At 49.9% G+C, this 17947-nt stretch overlaps 2 protein-coding genes across 6 annotated transcripts in view; one reads left to right on the top strand and one right to left on the bottom strand.

Moving 5' to 3' along the window:
* The window catches only part of SH3GL1 (SH3 domain containing GRB2 like 1, endophilin A2), a 63809-nt gene extending 56132 nt beyond the window's left edge, over positions 1-7677 (top strand). The window contains exons 9-11 of one of the 3 annotated variants that reach the window (XM_084825952.1): positions 553-677; positions 2788-2841; positions 3860-7677. In XM_084825952.1, coding sequence (XP_084682078.1) covers positions 553-677; positions 2788-2841; positions 3860-4056 — 376 coding nt within the window. In that variant the 3' untranslated portion in view covers positions 4057-7677. Of the gene's footprint in view, positions 1-552; positions 678-2784; positions 2842-3859 lie in introns of all 3 variants that reach the window. The other 2 variants (XM_084825951.1, XM_084825953.1) reach the window with 2 other exon arrangements.
* MPND (MPN domain containing) overlaps positions 7549-17947 on the bottom strand; it is a 26753-nt gene continuing 16354 nt past the window's right edge. For 2 of the 3 annotated variants that reach the window (XM_084825948.1, XM_084825950.1), the window contains 7 exons: positions 17445-17517; positions 16680-16756; positions 15411-15579; positions 14883-14953; positions 12383-12472; positions 10516-10608; positions 7549-9195 (listed from right to left, as the gene is read on the bottom strand). In XM_084825948.1, the coding sequence (XP_084682074.1) occupies positions 9109-9195; positions 10516-10608; positions 12383-12472; positions 14883-14953; positions 15411-15579; positions 16680-16756; positions 17445-17517 (660 nt within the window). In that variant the 3' untranslated portion in view covers positions 7549-9108. Of the gene's footprint in view, positions 9196-10515; positions 10609-11486; positions 11569-12382; positions 12473-14882; positions 14954-15410; positions 15580-16679; positions 16757-17444; positions 17518-17947 lie in introns of all 3 variants that reach the window. The other variant, XM_084825949.1, reaches the window with a different exon arrangement.

Genomic DNA, 17947 nt, shown 5'->3' with positions numbered 1-17947 from the left:
GAGAGGGCATGGCGGAGTTCCACGGAGTGGGGGCCACCACAGAGAAGGCCCTCCCCTCGTCCTCACCAGTCTAGCTGTCCTCCCATAGGGGGGAAGATTCCTCCCATGGACTCTGGTGTGGCTGGCTCGGGGAGTCTGGGAGCTGTAGTCCAACTCCTTTGGAGAGCACCAGGTTGAGGAAGGCTGCACGGGAAAAGTGGGTCATTTTGCGGGAATTAGATCCACTGCGCTGAATTAAAGAAACAAAACGAATTGGCAGCATTTGAAACAACTTAAGAGACAGCGGTACGAAGCCAAAAGCTCCAGCAGGGAACAGGCTTTAACAGAAGCTTTCTAAACCAGCAATGTGTGATCTTTGAAAAACTGGAACATTTCAAAAATCTGCTGCCGATTTGAATCAGGGGTGGGTGGCTGTTCCAGCAATCAGAATGTTTAAACCGTTCCTCTGGGTGTGTGGGACTACAACTCCCCTTATCCCCAACTGGCATGGCCATAAAGTAGTGGATGAATTGCCTCCGATGACAGGCATTCTTTCTTTCTTCCTCTCCCCAGAGTGAGGGAGGCGTCCTCACGCCCCAAGCGAGAATATAAGCCGAAGCCCAGAGAGTCCTACGAATTTGGAGAGAGCGACCAATCGAACGGCGGCTTTTCCTGCAACCCCACCCCTAAAGTCTCAGGTAGGGGCTGTTCAGGTGCATTCCTTAGCCAGAGGGGAGGGGAACAGCTTGAAACATAGCGGGGGGGGGGGGGGCTCCAGGATGCAGAGGGCTTCGAGGTGATACAAAATGTGTAGAAGGAAGAGGAAGGATGCCCTGTCATGCTCCTTGCCTCCACTGCTAAGCAGGGCCTCTTTTCCAGTAGCTGTTCCTGGCTTTCTCCATTTTAGAGGGGTGGGGGCTGCAGCCACTGTGCTCTGGGAGGACCCTGCATGGTGCACCGTGTCCAGTACTGGATGCTGCATGTTTAAGAACAATATAGTCAAATTGCGGCAGCTTCAGAGGAGGGGTATGGAAAACCAGCCAGCAGTGTGATACTGCTGCATAAAAGGCTAATGTGATTTCACGTTGCAGTCCCAGAGCCCCAGTTCTGGGTGCTGCACTTTGAGAAGGCTGTCGACTCATTGGAAGGGGTTCAGAGAAGATGGCCAGTAGTATGGAAAACAAGGTTGAAGGGACTGGGTTGAGCCTGGAAAAGAAAAGATGGAAGGAGCGGGACGTGATGGTGCTGTGCACATCCCTGAAGGTCTGTCACACTCTCGAGGGCAAAGGCTTATTCTCTGCTGCTGCCATGGAGGGCAGCAGCACTAGAATCTATGATACAGGGAGGTGGATTTCGCTTGAACATTAGGAAAAACCACCTGGATGCTCAGAGCAGTTTGACAGCAGAACCATTCCCCTAGAAAGGTGGGTAGGCTCTCCTTCCCTTGGAGGATTTCAAGCAGAGGCTGGACAGCCCATCTCTTGGGGGTGTTCTAGCTCCAGATTTCCTGGCTCTAATGGAGGGGGGGTGAACTAGATCGGGGTGGGCCATTTGCAGCCTTGAACAGGGAAGTTGAACTAGATCAGGGGTGGGCCACTTAGGGCCTCGATCAGTGGGTGGTGAACTAGATCAGGGGTGAGCCAACTACAGCCCTCCAGATGTTGTTGGACTGCAATGTCCATCAGCCGTAGCTGGCACAACCATTGGTGAAGGCTGACGGGAGTTGTAATCCAAGAACATCTGAAGGGGCCAGAGGTTGCCCGCTTCCAGACTAGGTGGCCAACAGGGACCATCTTTTCCAAGTGGGGGTCAAATTAGAAGGCCTTCAAGACCACCACCACCTCTTTCCAAGACTCTATGATTTCCCTGTGACTGGGGTAGTGCCGTGCAGTGCTTCCTCCCTCCCTCCCTTCCTCCAGCTAGCAACTGCCATTGCTGAGGTCATCAGAAGGAAGGGGAGCCAAGACTCAAGGCTGCCCCCCTCACCCCCAAAAGCAACATTATTGGTTTCATTTTTTCATTATTGTTCCTATGTATTGGACTTTGGCTTCTTTGCTGAATGATGGGATAAACATGCAACAAACCTGGGATGTGGGAGGAGACACTTTGGGGTGGGGTGAGGGCGCACAATAGCCCCCCCTTCTCTTCTTCTTTGCAACAAAAGCCAATGCAGCAGTGACCAAGACTGCATGGTTAGGGCCCCAGCCTCGCCCTCCGTAAAGGGGACCGTCGCAGTGGCAGCAACCCTCAGGGTGCCACATTTGGGGTCTGAGGGAGAGGGAGGCTCACGGACCGTGGATGGAAAAGGCCTGCTCCCAGATAACACCCGGAATTACATGGCAAAAAACAAAAAAAGGAATGTGTTGTTTTTTAAAGCGCTTCTCCCGCTAACACGCGCACAAGAGAGATGCTCCTAAAGGAGAGTCCCATGCGGTCTGAAAAATGGTGTGTGGGGGGTAGGCGGAGATGACAGCCCCTGCAGAAACATCGGGCACGTGTCTGAATGCACGTGCCCAGAAACCCTCGCACAACTTCCTGTGCAGCTGCAGCCTCCGTTATCGGCTGGGGTGGGGGTCAAGAAGGTTGTCTGTCCTCTCGCCCAGCTTTTCCGCTGCTGGCCCAAGCTGTTTTTGGTTTCGCTTTTTAAACATGGTTAATTTTGAGTCTCCTGTGTTGCCTCCTCTCTAACAGACCTCCCCGCTTCTCCAATTTGTTTTTCATGTTGCATTTTATACCGATATTCATGGATTTTTTTTTATAAGCATGTCTTGTTTTCATTTTTATTATTTTTCCTTATTTTGGAAGCAGCTTCCTCCTCTTTCCGATCCGAAAAACCATCCCGGACCCCAAGCAGGATTTTTTGTGAGTGGCCTGACCTGCCTTGACTCCTCCGACTACTCTCTCTCTCTCTCTCTCTCTCCCCCACCCCACCCATTTCCCCTGCATGGGGCATGGCATGACTCTCTCTCTATCCTCCTTCCTCAATTCTTTTCCTTTTTCCCACTTCTGAGTTGCTGATATTCCCGTCCCGAGGCTAACCTGATATCCCCCTCTGGACATGTGCCTTTAGTTGGGGCTGTGTGTGTGTTCTGTGTCTCTGCAGCAACTCTCCACTTCGGGCCCTCCAGAAGTTTACGCTGGCTAGGGCTGATGGGAGTCATAAGCCAAACATCTCAAGAGCCAGGAGCAGAGAGTCACGGCAGACACACAGGCACATAGACCTGGATTTTAGTAAAGGCTGTAGTATTCTTTTTAAGAAGCAAGTTCCTAGCCCTTATGACTGTAAAAGAAAATAGGCAATACCTGTTGAAATCTCAGAAACTGGAGATGGCAGGCGGGGTTTGTCCAACAGAGCCCCTGCTTTGCATGGAGAAGGTCCCAGGTTCAATCCCAAGTTGGGCTCGGAAGGAATCTTGCCTGAAACTGCTGCCAGTCAGTGACTAGAGTCAAGAGGACTAGACTCTGACTTTATTCTTAAGGGAAGGAGCATTTCGCCCCTCAGTACCTGGCATCTCCAGGAAAAGCTCCTGCCTGAAACCCTGGAGAATAGCTGCCAGTGTCAACAGGACTAGGCTAGGTGGACCAAGGGCCTGACCCAGGAGAAGGCAGCTATTTCTGTGTTGTTCCATGAAGCTATGTTGCATTTTCTGGTTCAGGGGCAGGCAACCAGTGGCCCTCCTGATGTTGCCAGACTACAGTTCCCATCACTCCTGTGGTGAGTGATGCGGCTGATGGGAGTCTGAGTTGTACCACATCTGGAGGGGCCACAGTCCTCCCCCCCCCAAGTTTTGGGTCTGTGGAGCAGCTGGAGGGAAGAAGGCCAAACAAGAGGGTAATGCCTCCGCCCCCTAATCGTCCCGCCTCGACTTCCTCCCCACAGCTCACCTGGACCAGCCCTGCTGCAAGGCGCTGTATGACTTCGAGCCGGAAAACGACGGCGAGCTGGGCTTCAAGGAAGGCGACATCATCACGCTGACAAACCAGATCGACGAGAACTGGTACGAGGGCATGATCAACGGCCAATCGGGCTTCTTCCCCCTGAACTACGTGGAAGTCTTAGTCCCTCTACCTCAGTGAAAGGGCAGGTTCCTCGACTTCTGCCTTTTCTCCTCCTCCTCTCTCCCCGACATCACCTTGCCACCCGCACACACCAGTTGGTGTGCCCCAAAGGGAGCAAAACAGACTGCGGGGGCGGGGGGATCTCTTTTCCTTACATTCCGCGCGGTACACCCGACACTAATTTCCCGTCCAGCGAGTGGGAACGTTCCGGAAAAAGTGTGTGATCGTATCGGCACATGAGCCGGCGGAGTGGGGTGGGGGGAACCAAGCCATGGCAGGAGGGCGCAAAGCACAAAGAGAGGTTCATACTGACACCCCCACTCCAGCCTCCCCTTTCTCCCTTCTCCCTCTTTTTGTGGTGCTTGAGCTTATAGGGACCTTGAGCCAAACAGTGAGCCCGTCTTTGAACATTCGTGCGCGTCTTGTTCTTGCTTTGTGGACGGGCCCCTCTTCTCCCCAACGCGTCGCTCTGTTTTTGTGTTTATTCCCCTCGTAAAGCACACTGCCCAGAGTGAGAGGGGGATCAGGGGCTCCCAGCTGCGTTGTCCAGCATCTTGTCCCCGTGCAAGTGCAGGCGTGCCAGGGTGGCATGGATCAGCCATCTGCTTTAGAGTGCACGTGTTGGAGGCACAAAACGGCTCCATGCCTCAGTTCCAGCCCTTTCCATGAGGCCGGCTTGTATTTAAACACTACAAAAGGGCTCGCCTTGCTTTGCACAGGCCTGTCGCGCTGCAAGAAACGGAAGCACTTCTGATCCCTCAAATGTATGCCATCTCAGGCGTCTCCTCTTCGCTTCCCCCCACACCACACACACACACTTTTTTTGTCACTAGTTCTTCTCGAGACTTGGCTTGCCGGGAAATTGGAAACATATCTGTACTTTAACGTTACGTGTGAGGTGAAGGGTGTGGACTTCGAGGCACTCGCGTGCACCCCCGTAGGATTCTCCTAAAGGAATCCCCCCCCCAATATTAGACTGTACCTGGCCCCCACATCAGACTTGAGCCATTGCGTCTGCATCTTCACCACTGCTCCTGTTTTAGCCGCCATAGTTTTCGTAGCACGCTGGGCGTGTGGTCCGGCAGCCAGGACTGGAGCATCCCTCAACTGCAGATGGGTGAGGCAGGGACCCCATAGCAACAAGGTCACAGGATTGAGGTGACCCGCTTTTTAAAGCGCCAGGGGGCCCACAGGTGCACCTGCACAGCGAATAAGAACTAGACCAGCACCTGCCCCGGGCCGCCACAGTGGACTGCTTTCAGGCTAGACATTTTGCATGGAGTTGGCTTCTTCCCGCTCCAGATCCTTTTACAGGCCCTTCTCCAAAAGGTCCAACATACTTTCTTCGGTCCCCTATGTGCCTTTCGAAGTCCGGGGTCCAGTTCAGAAATTGAGGAGTGGAGCTGCTGCTTGTACCATTCACACACACACACACACACACACACACACACACACACACACACAAGCCTTATTCTTATTTTAAGTCCTCCAGCCCTCCCAGCCCTCACCCTTTGGGGCTGCTATTCCGTTAATTTCTGCCCAGACATCTTCACTACAGACGGAAACTGGCTGTGCCTGTCACAGCTTCCCCAAAGCAAAAGTCCCGCACCAGAACGACAGGCAGGCCAGCGGGCGCATGTTTACAGAGGCGTGCGTGCATGCGTGCACAGACCCACATCACTATGGCAAGACTGCCTAAGGCGAATTTTCCAGAAATCCCCACTTTGAGAACCCATCAAAGAGTGCACGTTCACACGACAAGGCAGCAATGGGCCACCTTGTAAGCGGGAGGGGATGACGGTGGTGGTGTAGTTCTTTGAATGAGGAAAGTAGCTTACTGGGGACAGGCCTGACCCCAACTCTTTCCCTGAGGTGCTAGCTCTCTACCTGCACAGAGGTCTTTTATACCAGTCAAAGCTACTTAAACAATCTGTGGATTGATGGTCAGAGTCCAGGATCCCCCTTCATTCTGCACTAACGTCTTGGAGGAAAACCCGAAGGCACCGTCTTGACGCGTAGTTTTAACTTGCTGCCCTATATGTACCTCTCAGCCCAGCTCTTGCCCAGCTCGTATCTTCTCTGTGGTGTGTTTTGTTGTTGTTGGTTTGTCTGTTTTAAACCTGGGAGGGCCCTCGGCCAAGATCATGAAAAGGATACAGGGCCAGTTAACTTCGGCAGGGATACACGCTGTACAAAGGTGTGTTCCAGTTGTGGGGGAGGAGCAGAAACCCTCATTCCCCCCAAAGTGACATGTTGATCTGAGTCTCCCCCCTCATCCCACCCCAATGTGAAATGATTCCCTTGGGACTTACACTTGACCCTGGTTTAGGCACAGCACAGGGGCTTCCTGTTGCCAGGGGGGCATGTACTTAATGTTTAACCTCGGCAGTCCAGAAATTCTCCTCCCATGGCAACCCTCAAGGCAGGGTTGCAGTGGGTGGTTACTAATTTCCTTGTTTGTTTTAATGCGACTGTGTGCCGGAGAGAGCTTTCCTGTCTGGGAGGGATCCTGCAGAGGGTTTGATTTCGGTGGAATAGTTGAGTAAAGTTTCTCAGCAGTTTAAAACGTGTACTTCTTTCCCCTCTCAAATGTCTTTTTGATGCTACTCTCTCACTGCAGGCAGTGGGACTAAATACAGCCGGGACTGATTTCCTTTTGGGGGTGGGTGGGGAGGGGAGGTCTTTCTGGCAGTGTTGCCGTTTGTTTCGCCCCTTTCCCAACGGAGTAGTGATTCGGTTTTGGAGCAGGAGGGTTGCTGGAGCAGAACTTGCCCACCTTCTCTCCAAACTGACCATGCAAATTTTGCGGGGCCTGTCCCTTTCCTGGTGACATTCCCCCCAGCAGCGGCTCCTGTATTTGACATACACATATTTATATTCATGTATATCTATATATCTATATCTAAACCAATTTATTTTGTAGTTAGTCTTCTCCTCCTTGCTCAGCGTGCACACAGCTGGTCACCGGAGGGGGATTTCTTCTGTAATCGTCTCGTTCTAGATGCCTATATGTTTATCCTCCTTGCTGGCCTAACTCCACATCTTTAGATATCTGCCTATAAAACCTCCCCCAGTCTCCCCCACACAAACATGTTCACTAGATCCCCTGGCTGGAATGTAAAGTTCGGTGATTATGTGTTTAAATTTCCCACCACCACCACCCCGGCACACTCCCCAAACTCACTAAGAACAACTAACTTTTGGTTTGCAGACCAGACTCTGTCTGTATGTGCGTGTTACATGCGTGTGTTGCTGGGGGCTAACTGAGGGACTGTTACAGCTGCTGTTTTTTCTTCTTTGAGCAATTCCACCATTGTGTTCTTTCTTCCCTTCTCCCCCACGACTCCCTACCACTCATCAACCAGGACCACATGAACAAAACTTATTGGGGGGGGGGGGCGGTTGGACCTCTGTAAATATTGGCTCTCTGATATGTAGCAGTGTGACGCCAGAGTATGACCTCTGGCACCTTTTCCGTTGGATGGAGTGAAGCGAGTCTCTTTTCTTATTCTGGACAATTTATTGGAAATTTAAACAAAAAATCTTCTTTTGTCCTTGTATATGGATTTATTTTCCCCCTTTTTTGTTTTGGAATAAAAGAAAACGCTTGTATCTTTGAAATAAAAAGTATTAAATGTCTGAAGGCCGTGTTGTTTCCTTTCTTAAACCGGGGGGGGGGCAGGGGGGCAGCCTGTGGTCACAGACCCACATGCAGCCCAGGGCCTCATCTGAAAAGCCCTCTGCAAGCGATCAGTTCAGACTTCTGGCAAAAATGTTCAGTCCCTCCTGGGTGGGGGGCACAACAAGGAGGAGCCGGAGAGGTCAACGGGGGGTGGCAGGAAATGAGGGAGAAAAGGGTGGCCCGCCCACTTTTAGCTCTGGCCCAGCCTACTGCCAGGCATTTAAATCTTCCTCTCCCCCACCACGGTCCGGACAAAAAGCACCTCTCCAGAGCAGCTGTTTGCAGTGGCTTCCCAAGAAATGCAAACAGCGACTTCGGAGTGTAGTTTATTATTAATAATAATATTTAAATAAAACCCTTTGGAGCAGCCCTCTCCAACTTCATACCCTCCATAGGTGTTGGACTACAGCCTCCATCTTCCCCAGGCAGTGTAGCCATTGGCCGTGCTGGCTGGGGCTGATAGGAGCTGTAGTCCAATGCCTCCAGAGGTTGCTGGGTTCAGAAGAATGGCTCTTAGAACCCAGTTTTCCCTCTTTCTTCCCCTTACCCATAATTTTTTTTTTTTTAAGCAGAGGCTTTTTTGGGGGGAAAAATCATTCCCCTTGCACACCCCATTTTTCTGTACGTAAGGCATCCTTCTTTCAGCTTCAGTCCACTCCCTTTCTGCTCAAAACTGACTGTCTGCACGTACGGCAACACGCAGAGAACGTGTTTCCCCTGCCCCCTTTGCCTGCCTTCTCAACAGCTCAGGCCCCATAAGAAGGAGGTTGCACGTAAGTTGTCCTCATCCCCCTAATATCAGCCAGCAGCATAACGGCAGCTCCAGACAAAGCTAGAGAGACAGCCAAACCTTTGCTTCTCTCCTGAAAGTTGCAGAGGAGCTGATCTGTGCGAACCGGTGAACAGACAGTTCCTGTTTTGAAACGTGCATGGATCGAGTTCCCAAGTCCTGCCACTCCTTTTCAGGGGCCCCATGCCAAGTTATTCCAGCTCTTAGGGTCAGTCACCCCTTTGTAAAATGGGAACATCTGACCTACTTGATAACATCCCACAGCACTAAGGCAGAGGGTGATGTAAGAAAAACGGGAGAGCTGTGCCGGATCAGGCCCAACCCATCTTTTAGTCCAGCGGATGACCCAATGGGAAGCCCACAAGCACAATGGCGCCCTCCAACAATTCCCACCTTCCAGCAGAGCTCCTCTTCACTCGCCCAGAGTTTCTTCCTAGACTCGAGAGAACCTTGTTTTTTAAAAAATTAAAACACCAAACAGAGCCACTCCTTAGAGTGTATTGCTGTGGCTCTGGGTCCACGTGATGCTTATGGGGAACCTTTCCCCCCAAAACCTCCGCCCCTAGCCACAAGCGAGCGTCCCTTTTAGGGTCTTGCTTTATCCGTTGTGTCTGAGCATGTTGTACACCTGCTCCAGAATATGTCCAAAGCCCTGGTCCTTGGGTGTTCTGGAGGCTAAAGAGCCCTGCAAAGGAAGAAGCCCGCAAGGTGTCATCTCAACAGCCACAGCGAAGGTGACGCTATTTCATTCTTTTATGTCTCACTTAAAAATAACAATAAAGCTGCACCACAGTGCAGATTGGAATGGACTGGGGAGCCCCCAAACCAAGTCTTGAGGACAAAGCTACACGTTATTTGAAGACATAGCAGTAGCTACATTTTTTTTCTCTAAAGCAAGCATGGGGCAGGGCTGGGGGGAGATCAGGACCTTAGTATGTGGGGCCAGGGGCTTTGATCCTTCCCCATCCCACACTGTGATCCCGAGAGGGGCTCCTGTAATTTCCTCTGCCCCCAGTGTGACCCATTTTTTAAAATGTACCCTTCCCCAATCCTGATGCCCTTCAGATCTTTTGGACTACAATTCCCAGCACCCCCAGCCAGTGTGGCTGTTGGTTGTGCCTGGGAGGGTATGATGGGTCAAGTCGTCCAAAACATCAGGAGGGCGGGAAGTTGCAGGAGGCTGTTGTAACGTTGCTTTTTAGTAATGAAAATCAGGGGCACAGCCCCCCACATTTTGGACTGGGACTATGGGCGGGGGGCAAAGGATTACAGTGCCCTCCACACTAGGTCTTCATGGAGACAGGGCCCCCTGCACTTTAATTTAGAGTAAGAAAGAACATTTTCAAAGCAACGTGTAGTTTGGGTCTGAACCATAAAGCTTACTGGGTGACCTGGGGCAAAACCTACCTCGCAGGGTTGCTGTGAGGAGAAAATGGGGAGAGGGAGAGTGTGTGTGTGTGCCCTTCTGGGGTCTTTGGTGCAAAACAAAGTTCTTTTTCCAACTACAAATCTGAGTTTGGGAAGAAGACAGGCAACAAGAGTAAAACAAAGGCACGATGGGGAAGAAAAGTCCCATCCGAGTACTAAATTTGGTACGCTTAGGGCACAAGGGCACACTGGGAATTGTAGGACGTTTTTCCCGTCTAAACTTGCATAGGTTTGCGCCTTTAGTCGCAAAAGGCAGGATCCATTTGGCACAAATAAGTCCCAGCAGCTTAGCTCTGCCTACTGCTTCCACAGCAGCAACTCCCATCCTGACAGACAGCTGTCAATTGCCGTGCCTTCTGCTCGGGGCAGTTAAACCCCAGGTGCAAAATTTCTCTCCTCCCTTTGCCGTCACCCTGGAGGGAAGGGCTATTACGACGTCAGAGGAAGCAGGCCAACCGGTACCCTTTCTGTTGTGGAATTCATTTGATTCCATTGGTCAGGCAAGGCCAGGGTGGAAGGAGGCAAACAGCCTTGGGGATGCAAGTACTGGGTTCAAGTGACGCCAGCTTTGCCTTACCTTGAGCTTATCCAAGTATGTCTGCTCCTGACTCCACGTCTCTTGAAACTTCACCATGTCGGGGGCCCCTTTGTAAAACTCCACCAGCAGCATCTAGAGGGGGAAATGGGAGACCATCAACAGGAGACGCGGACCTCTGTCCTGTCCAGGTTTGGACCACTGGTCCAAAGATAAGATACTGAGCACCTGCAACCGTGGTCCGGCCGCTCGACACACCGGTTTTGTTTTGTTCTAATACTGTCAGGTTTGATAGACAAATCTCATACAAAGTCCCAACCGTGTCATGAGAGACCGTAGCTCAGGGGTTTCAGCCATGAGGACTGTTATCTTAGTTTATTTGTAAGATACTGTGGCGAAGCATGAGATGGGGGAAGTCAGCAGCATGTTAATGCACTTCACCTGTATCACCATCCTTCCTGGGTATCTGTGGTATCAGGGGTTTGTGAATCTGGCGGTGGTTAAAGAAATCCAGCTTCCATAATTCCCAGCCATGTTAGGGAATGATAGATTGGGGAAGTCTGAGTTCAGTTATTCAACCCAATTTAGTTCCTTTGCTTTTTATTTCCATTTCCTCTGCACCTACAACCTTAGCCAAAACAAACCCCCAGTTTTGCTATTCACCTGCCTTTTTCTTTCCTTCTGCTCCCGCCTCAACAATCCCAATGAGATGAAGGTTATACAGATGAAGATTATACTAACTAGGTGTTCTGAGTGATATTTGGGGGGAAATATTGGAGAATGCCAATGCTTGTGGTGAAGGACTTGCACGAATGTCATATTATTTTATTTTACACTTACTTTAATTAATTACATAATTACATTTCTATATCTCCCAATACCTGAAGGTCTCTGGGTGGTTGACAACAATTAAAACCTAAAATACAACATAAGGTAATGTGTATTATACCTCTTCATATATTTTAATAATATATATATAAAAATATATATATTCTGGAGGTGACGGACTTGACCTTGGGGGAGCTGGGGGTGGCGACAGCCGGCAGGAAGCTCTGGCGTGGGCTGGTCCATGAAGTCACGAAGAGTCGGAAGCGACTGACCGAATAAACAACAACAATATATAAAAATAAATAAATCTTCCAACAAACTACCCTAGATGTCTTTAAAAGTGGATTAGCCCGATCCAGGGATGTCTGTCACTGGCTATCAGCCATGATGGCTAAATAGAACTTCCCTATTCAGAGGCAGTGTACCCTTAAATGCTCTGAAAACCTGGGATGGGGATCTGTCATCTTTAGACCCTGTTATGGGCTTCCTAGGGGACTGATTGTTCAAAGTTGTTTTTAGTTATATGTTGTTTGTGTATATTGTCTGTGTGCTTTTAATTCTGTGTAAATGGTTTTTGTAAATGGCTGTGTAAATGGCTTTTAAACTTTGTATATTGTATTTTAATGTTTTACCTTCTGTAAACCACCCAGAGAGCTTCAGCTATGGGGCAGTATAGTAACGTAATCAATAAAAATAATAAATAATAATAATCTGAGTGGCCACTCTATAGGGAATAGGAAGGATAGGCTGCTGGATCCAATAGGGCTCCTGAGATTATCTTAAACTGTGGACACGATATAAGAAAATGTCCACTTCCCAAAACTCCTCCTTTAAAAAAAATGCACCTCGAGGAAGAATACAGTGTAACTTGAAAACTTGCACACAACTGCATTGCAAACACTGGTGGAACTCAAAGAAAGGTCTAATTTTTACCGGCCCTGGAGCTGTTTTCATGAACCAATACAGCAACTTGTTTTTTTAATTGTAACACGGGCACAAACATCCATTTGATGGTGCAATCAAAGGATTGTTCTGTACGTTTTCCCGTAACGAAAAAAAAAATAAAGTCAGAAACACGTACCATTTCGTGGAGAACGTCATTGGTTAGAAATCCATCTTGGACGTAGGTGACCTCCACTTCCATGGGGATGCCATAATCGTACGGTCTTTGCTTAGGGAGGGAAGAGGGGAAAAATGCAACCATTTTGGGTCCTGTTTTTGCAAAGCTCCCCCTGGTGGCACCAGGGTGGAACTGTGGACCGTGGAACGCCGTCCGTAAAGCACATAAGAAAGCAAAAGTAGAAAAAAGCAAAGAGAAAAATCCATATTAGCTAATACTTTTATTAGGCTAAGTCAAAGGTCACAAAATACTGTGCAAGTTTTCGCATGGCTCAGAACTCTTCATCAGGTTAATAGTGTAACTAAGCAAAACGCCAGGGGATGCAACCAAATGCAGACTCCATGGCTTCAGCATCAGCCACATTTTCTCTCCACACCTCCAGCTTTTTGCTTTGTTTACCACCTTGTCAAACAAAGAGCTCTAAATAACTCGAAAGCTTGCACGGGATTTTGTGACCTTTGACTTAGCCTAACAAAGATCTTCGGCTGACAAGGATTTGGGCATTTTTCTTATGGAAATCCCTAAAGTACACTGCACTTTTTTGCTGAATGGAATCTCGTCAAGCCAATCTAACCTTCTGAGCAATACTGAAAAGCCTTCTCTTGAGTATACAAACATTGGCATTATGTAGAATTCTTCACTTGGCAGTTGAAGACTTCTGTGCAACTCAAGAGCTTGCAAAGTCCTCTACCAAAAGCCTTTTTTGCCTGCAAAGACATTTTTATTTAGCCTAGCAGATTAACTTCACAACTGCGCTGCTGAAATTTTAGCTGTCTGCTCATCTATACTGTGTGGTTTTAAAATGTTTTAAGGCACAATCCTATGCATGTTTAGACAGAAAAAAGGCCTACAACTTCCAGCATGCCCCAGCCAGCCACAGTGGCTGGGAATTGTAGGCCTTTTTTCTGTCTAAACGTGCATAGGATTGCACCCTTAATCTCCTTTGGATTGGCTCTTACCTGCTTTTTTATGTTAACTTTGTGTGTGTGCATTTTATATTGTATTTTTACTACATTGTTAGCTGCCTTGAGTGCCGTTAGCCAAAAAGGCAGGATATAAATAGCAGGGGGGGGGTTAAACTAATTTTCCATAGCCGGTAATGAAGTCAATTATTCCAATGAAACTTAATTCCAGTTAGCTGCTTCTAGCTCAGCCTTCCCAAAACCACTGCTTTCAGAAGTGCTGGACTACAACTCCAATTATCCCCAGCCAGCCAGTGGTTGCCAGGTTTGTGAAAGGCTGTTGGAATACAGTTTCCATCAGCCCCACCCAGCATGGCCACTTGTCAGGAATTATAGGATTTGTCGTCTGAAACATCTAGAGGTTCAGAAGTTGCCCACCCCTGGACTCAGCAACATTATTTCCCCCCACCCGTCCAGTACTCATACCCTGTGTGAGCTGCCAGCCGGCCATCTGGACCTAGGTCATGCAGGGGCAAGGGCATAGATTTGCATGCAGAAGGCCCCAGCTAGATGGCCAAAAGTCTTTCTTGGCATAAAGCACGTTGCTATTGAAATCATCCCTCTATTCAGAATCATGAGGACTGGAATGTCTCTTATGTTTTAGACAAGGGCCATAGCTCAGCAGCAGAGCAAATACTCTGCAGAAGGTTGCAGGTTCAGTCTTCAGCTCGGACTGGGGGAGATCCCCCTGCCTGAAACCCAAGAGAGCTGCTAGTACTCTGTAGGCTGGGGAGGGGGAAAGCATGGCCCTCCAGACTGTGCTGGACTACAACTCCCATTATCCCTGACCATGGGGCTGGGGGTGATGGAAGCAATGTCTTGAGGGACACAGGTTCCGTGCCTCTGCAGTAGACAATGCTGAACTAGATGAATAGGGTCAGTGTAAGAAAACAGACAGAATATACAGTATGAGAGACAGTGTGGCGTAGTGGTTAGAGTGTTGGACTGGGACTCGGGAGATCTGCGTTCAAGTCCCCCCTCGGCTGTGAAGCTCTCTCGGTGACTTTGGGTCAGTCCCTGAATCTCAGCCTAACCTGCCTCACAGGGTTGTTGTGGGGATAAAACGGAGAGGAGGAGGCCCATGAACGCCGCCTTGGGCAACTTGCAAGGGGAAAGAAGGTGGGATATAAATGCAATTAATTAATTAATTAAGAGCTGCTTCCTCAATCCCCTCTCCCCAGGATCTCTTCTCGATCCTCCCAGAGTGCAGGACACGGAATAATGGGCTCAAGTGACAGGAAGCCGGATTCCGGCTGAACATCAGGAGAAACTTCCTGACAGTCAGAGCAATATGACAATGGGACCCATGACCGAGGGAGGCGGTGGGCTCTCCCACGCTGGAGGCGTTCAAGACGAGGCTGGACAGCCACCTGTCAGGGATGCTCTGACTTGGATTCCTGCACTGAGCAGGGGGTGGACTAGATGGTCTTGTAGGCCCCTTCCAGCCCCACTATTCTGTGATTCTATGATCCCCCTTCGTGGGCATTTGTGGGACCTACCTCTGGCGGGGGCATAACCCAGAAGGGGGCGATCTTTGACTCCACACCTTGGTTACCATGGAAGTAAGGACCTGAGAAGGCAAGAGGCAAGAACTCGGATGAGTCCCTGGAGACCGCTCAAGTCATTTTGGTGCCTGAACCCAGAAGCCCAAAGGGCGCACCCTCCCTTCTCTGCCGTGACAATCGATTAAATGAATCCATGACGGCCCTCCCACCACCAATGGCACGCCCTCGACACAGACGGGCCAGAAGACACTGCCCAAGTCCCTGCAGCTTTGGCACTGGAGCGATCCATAAGAAACTAGGGGTTGGATCTAGATGTAACCATACTTAAGAGTAGACCCGTTGCAACGAATGGGACTGAAGTCAGACGTGACTACATGAGATCCCATTGATTTCCATGGGTCTGGTCCAAGTATGGCTAAATCTGGAGCCTACCCACTGGAAAAAGTGCCCACAAGTTTCTAGACCTCATGGTTGCAGGGTAGGGGAGAAGAGGCTGAGGAAGAGGCCATCTTTCCTGCTTACCGCAGATGAGGGCCAAGCAGGGCTGGAAGCTGTTACTGGTCCCCTGCAGCTTCAGCTGGTAATCCATTTGAGTATCGATGTCTTGCAGGGACGGGAGGGGGTGGCTGAACGGGTGGCTGTGATACCACCCCACCAGGGACAGCCCACGCATAAAGAGGTTCTGGCTGATCTGGACAGGAGAAGAGAAGGCTCGCACTGTTCTGCTCTATTCTGTTCTCACCATTCCGCAGATGCTCCAATGGGAAGCCAGCAAGAATTGGTGCAGTACTAAATTTTGAAGTGCGGGAGTTCATCATGACAGCCCCCGTAGCCACACCCCCAGACAGCACCCTTAGCCACGCCTCAAACAATGCCCATAGCCACCCCCCCAGACAGCCCCCTTAGCCATGCCCTAAACAATGCCCATAGCCATGCCCCCAGACAGCACCCTTAGCCATGCCCCAAACAATGCCCATAGCCACACCCCCAGACAGCACCTGTAGCCACGCCCCAAACAATGCCCATAGCCACGCCCTCAGACAGCTCCCATAGCCCCACCTCCCCCCAAGGACATCCGCAGCCATGCCTCCCCCCCAACGGAGCTGTTGCAAAGTTTTTTGCACTGTGCATTTTGCAGGCAGGAGGCCTGCTTACTTGTGAGTAGACATCCCAAGGGTTGCTATTTGGGATGCTATTTGAAAATGCTGCTGAGTGATCCAGTCCTGCTTCCTTCTGAGTAGACATGCAGAAGCCTTGTCCGGCTTACTTCTGCATCAGCGTAAAGTTGGTAATCATCCCATTCTGGGCCCCACCCACATTTGTTTTGGCCCCAACCACAGATGTTGTTGGACTCCAGCCCCATCATCCCTGACCACTGGGCATGCTGGCTAAGGCTGATGAGAGTTGGACTCCAGCATCTGGAGGCCTGCAGGTTCCCCACCCCTGGCACAACTCAGTCATGCATAGTTTGAATACTTGAAAGGGCTAGACAAATTCTTCTTATTATTAATCATTATTATAATAATGGTGGCCATTCCACCAGCCCGCTGAAGATCGATTTAATTTTTTCCTTCTCCCTCTGCATCCCCTTTTCCTCGTGTGTCGTCTCTTTTTCGATTGAAAGCCGGACTTATCTTACTGCTTGATTGTAAGCCTAAGAAGCAGCAGCTCAATTTCAAGACTGCCAGGGCATGGTTTGTGAATGGCTGCTAACAAGCCCCTTCCTTTCAACAATCCATGGGGCTGGCTGCCCCCCGCCACTGCCTGCGGCTGCCTCCATCATCGCCTCACCTCCTCCTCCACAGCAGTCCCCAGCTCCCCATCTCCGAGGCGAGACCGGCAAGGAAATGCCCTCAGCACCGTTAACACTGAAACACAGAGTCCAGGGATGAGAAAGTCTTCCTGGATGACTTTCCTCCTTCCTCCCTTGTTAGTGTTTATAGCAGGCGTGTGGAAACTCAAGCCAGGGTTCTGCAAATGGCCCTGCTCCTTCCTGTGGCTCCACCCCTTTTCCCTGGCCCCGCCCCCTTCCCCCACGATCACCAATTGTTTGGTGGTTTCCCGTCGTTTGCCCATTTTTTCCACCCATTCTTCCCCAACCTCCCCAAACTTACTCCTTCTGGACTAGTGCCTTTAAAAAAAAAAGGTGACAGGGGTTTTCCCCAAGCATAGTCCTTATGGACTAGAGCATTTTAAAAAAGCACATGGATTTTCCCCAAACCTGACTCTAGTCAAGGACTCCTTGTGGACTACAGCCTCTAAAAAAAGAAACCAGAAACTTCCCCCAGCTTACTCATTGTGGACTGGAGCCTTCAAAAGGAAATGGGAAAAAACAAACCACATAACAACTTTTTTGGGGGGGCCTACACAGCTCTCTGTGAGAAGTGTTTATGTCCAGGACTTGGATGAAAAATAAGGAAGGACTTTCGATTTTGATTTTATTTTCATGACTTGCACAGCAGTTTAACCACCACTACAAATCTCCCCTCGAATTGCGACGCACAAATGAAACTTACACGATTTTGGCTCAGCTGTAGTTACCCCAAGAGAACTTACGTTGGCTGTTGATGTCCCATCTGCCACCCAGGTAACCAACTACCTCGCTCTTTGTTAAGTGACTGTGGAAGTCCTAAGAGGACGGAAAAGACATTTGCAAGTTTGGTCAAAATTCAGAAGCCACAACAAAGATCTCTTACCAACCGGCATATTTTTATTGCCACTTGTGGAGGTAGCTGAAAGCCGGCCTCCGTTTTGACTACCCACAATGCCCCGCTGGTGTCACTGCATGGCATTGTGGGGAAATTACATGGCGGGCTGCTCACAGACCCAGCTGCCCGGTTCAGGGGCCCATTTGTGGCGGCCCCTGATGGCGCTTGACATCAGCAACGCTGCCAACCCATGGTCAGGCCTTACTCCTGAACAAGCTCTTAATATTTTGATTCTCTGGTTTTAAAAGGAGATGGGATCTTTACAGACCAGCAAGATGTGTTCAGGGCAAGATGCTTAGATGGCATTAAAAAGCATCAGTCCAGAGGTGCAGAACCTCAAATTAGTCACAA

This window comes from Heloderma suspectum, chromosome Z (genome assembly GCF_057233095.1).
Source record: "Heloderma suspectum isolate Gila_16-S chromosome Z, 16-S_ref, whole genome shotgun sequence".
Lineage (NCBI taxonomy): Eukaryota > Metazoa > Chordata > Lepidosauria > Squamata > Helodermatidae > Heloderma > Heloderma suspectum.
Note: the sequence above shows the minus strand (reverse complement) of the source record. Positions and strands in the feature narration are given on the sequence as shown.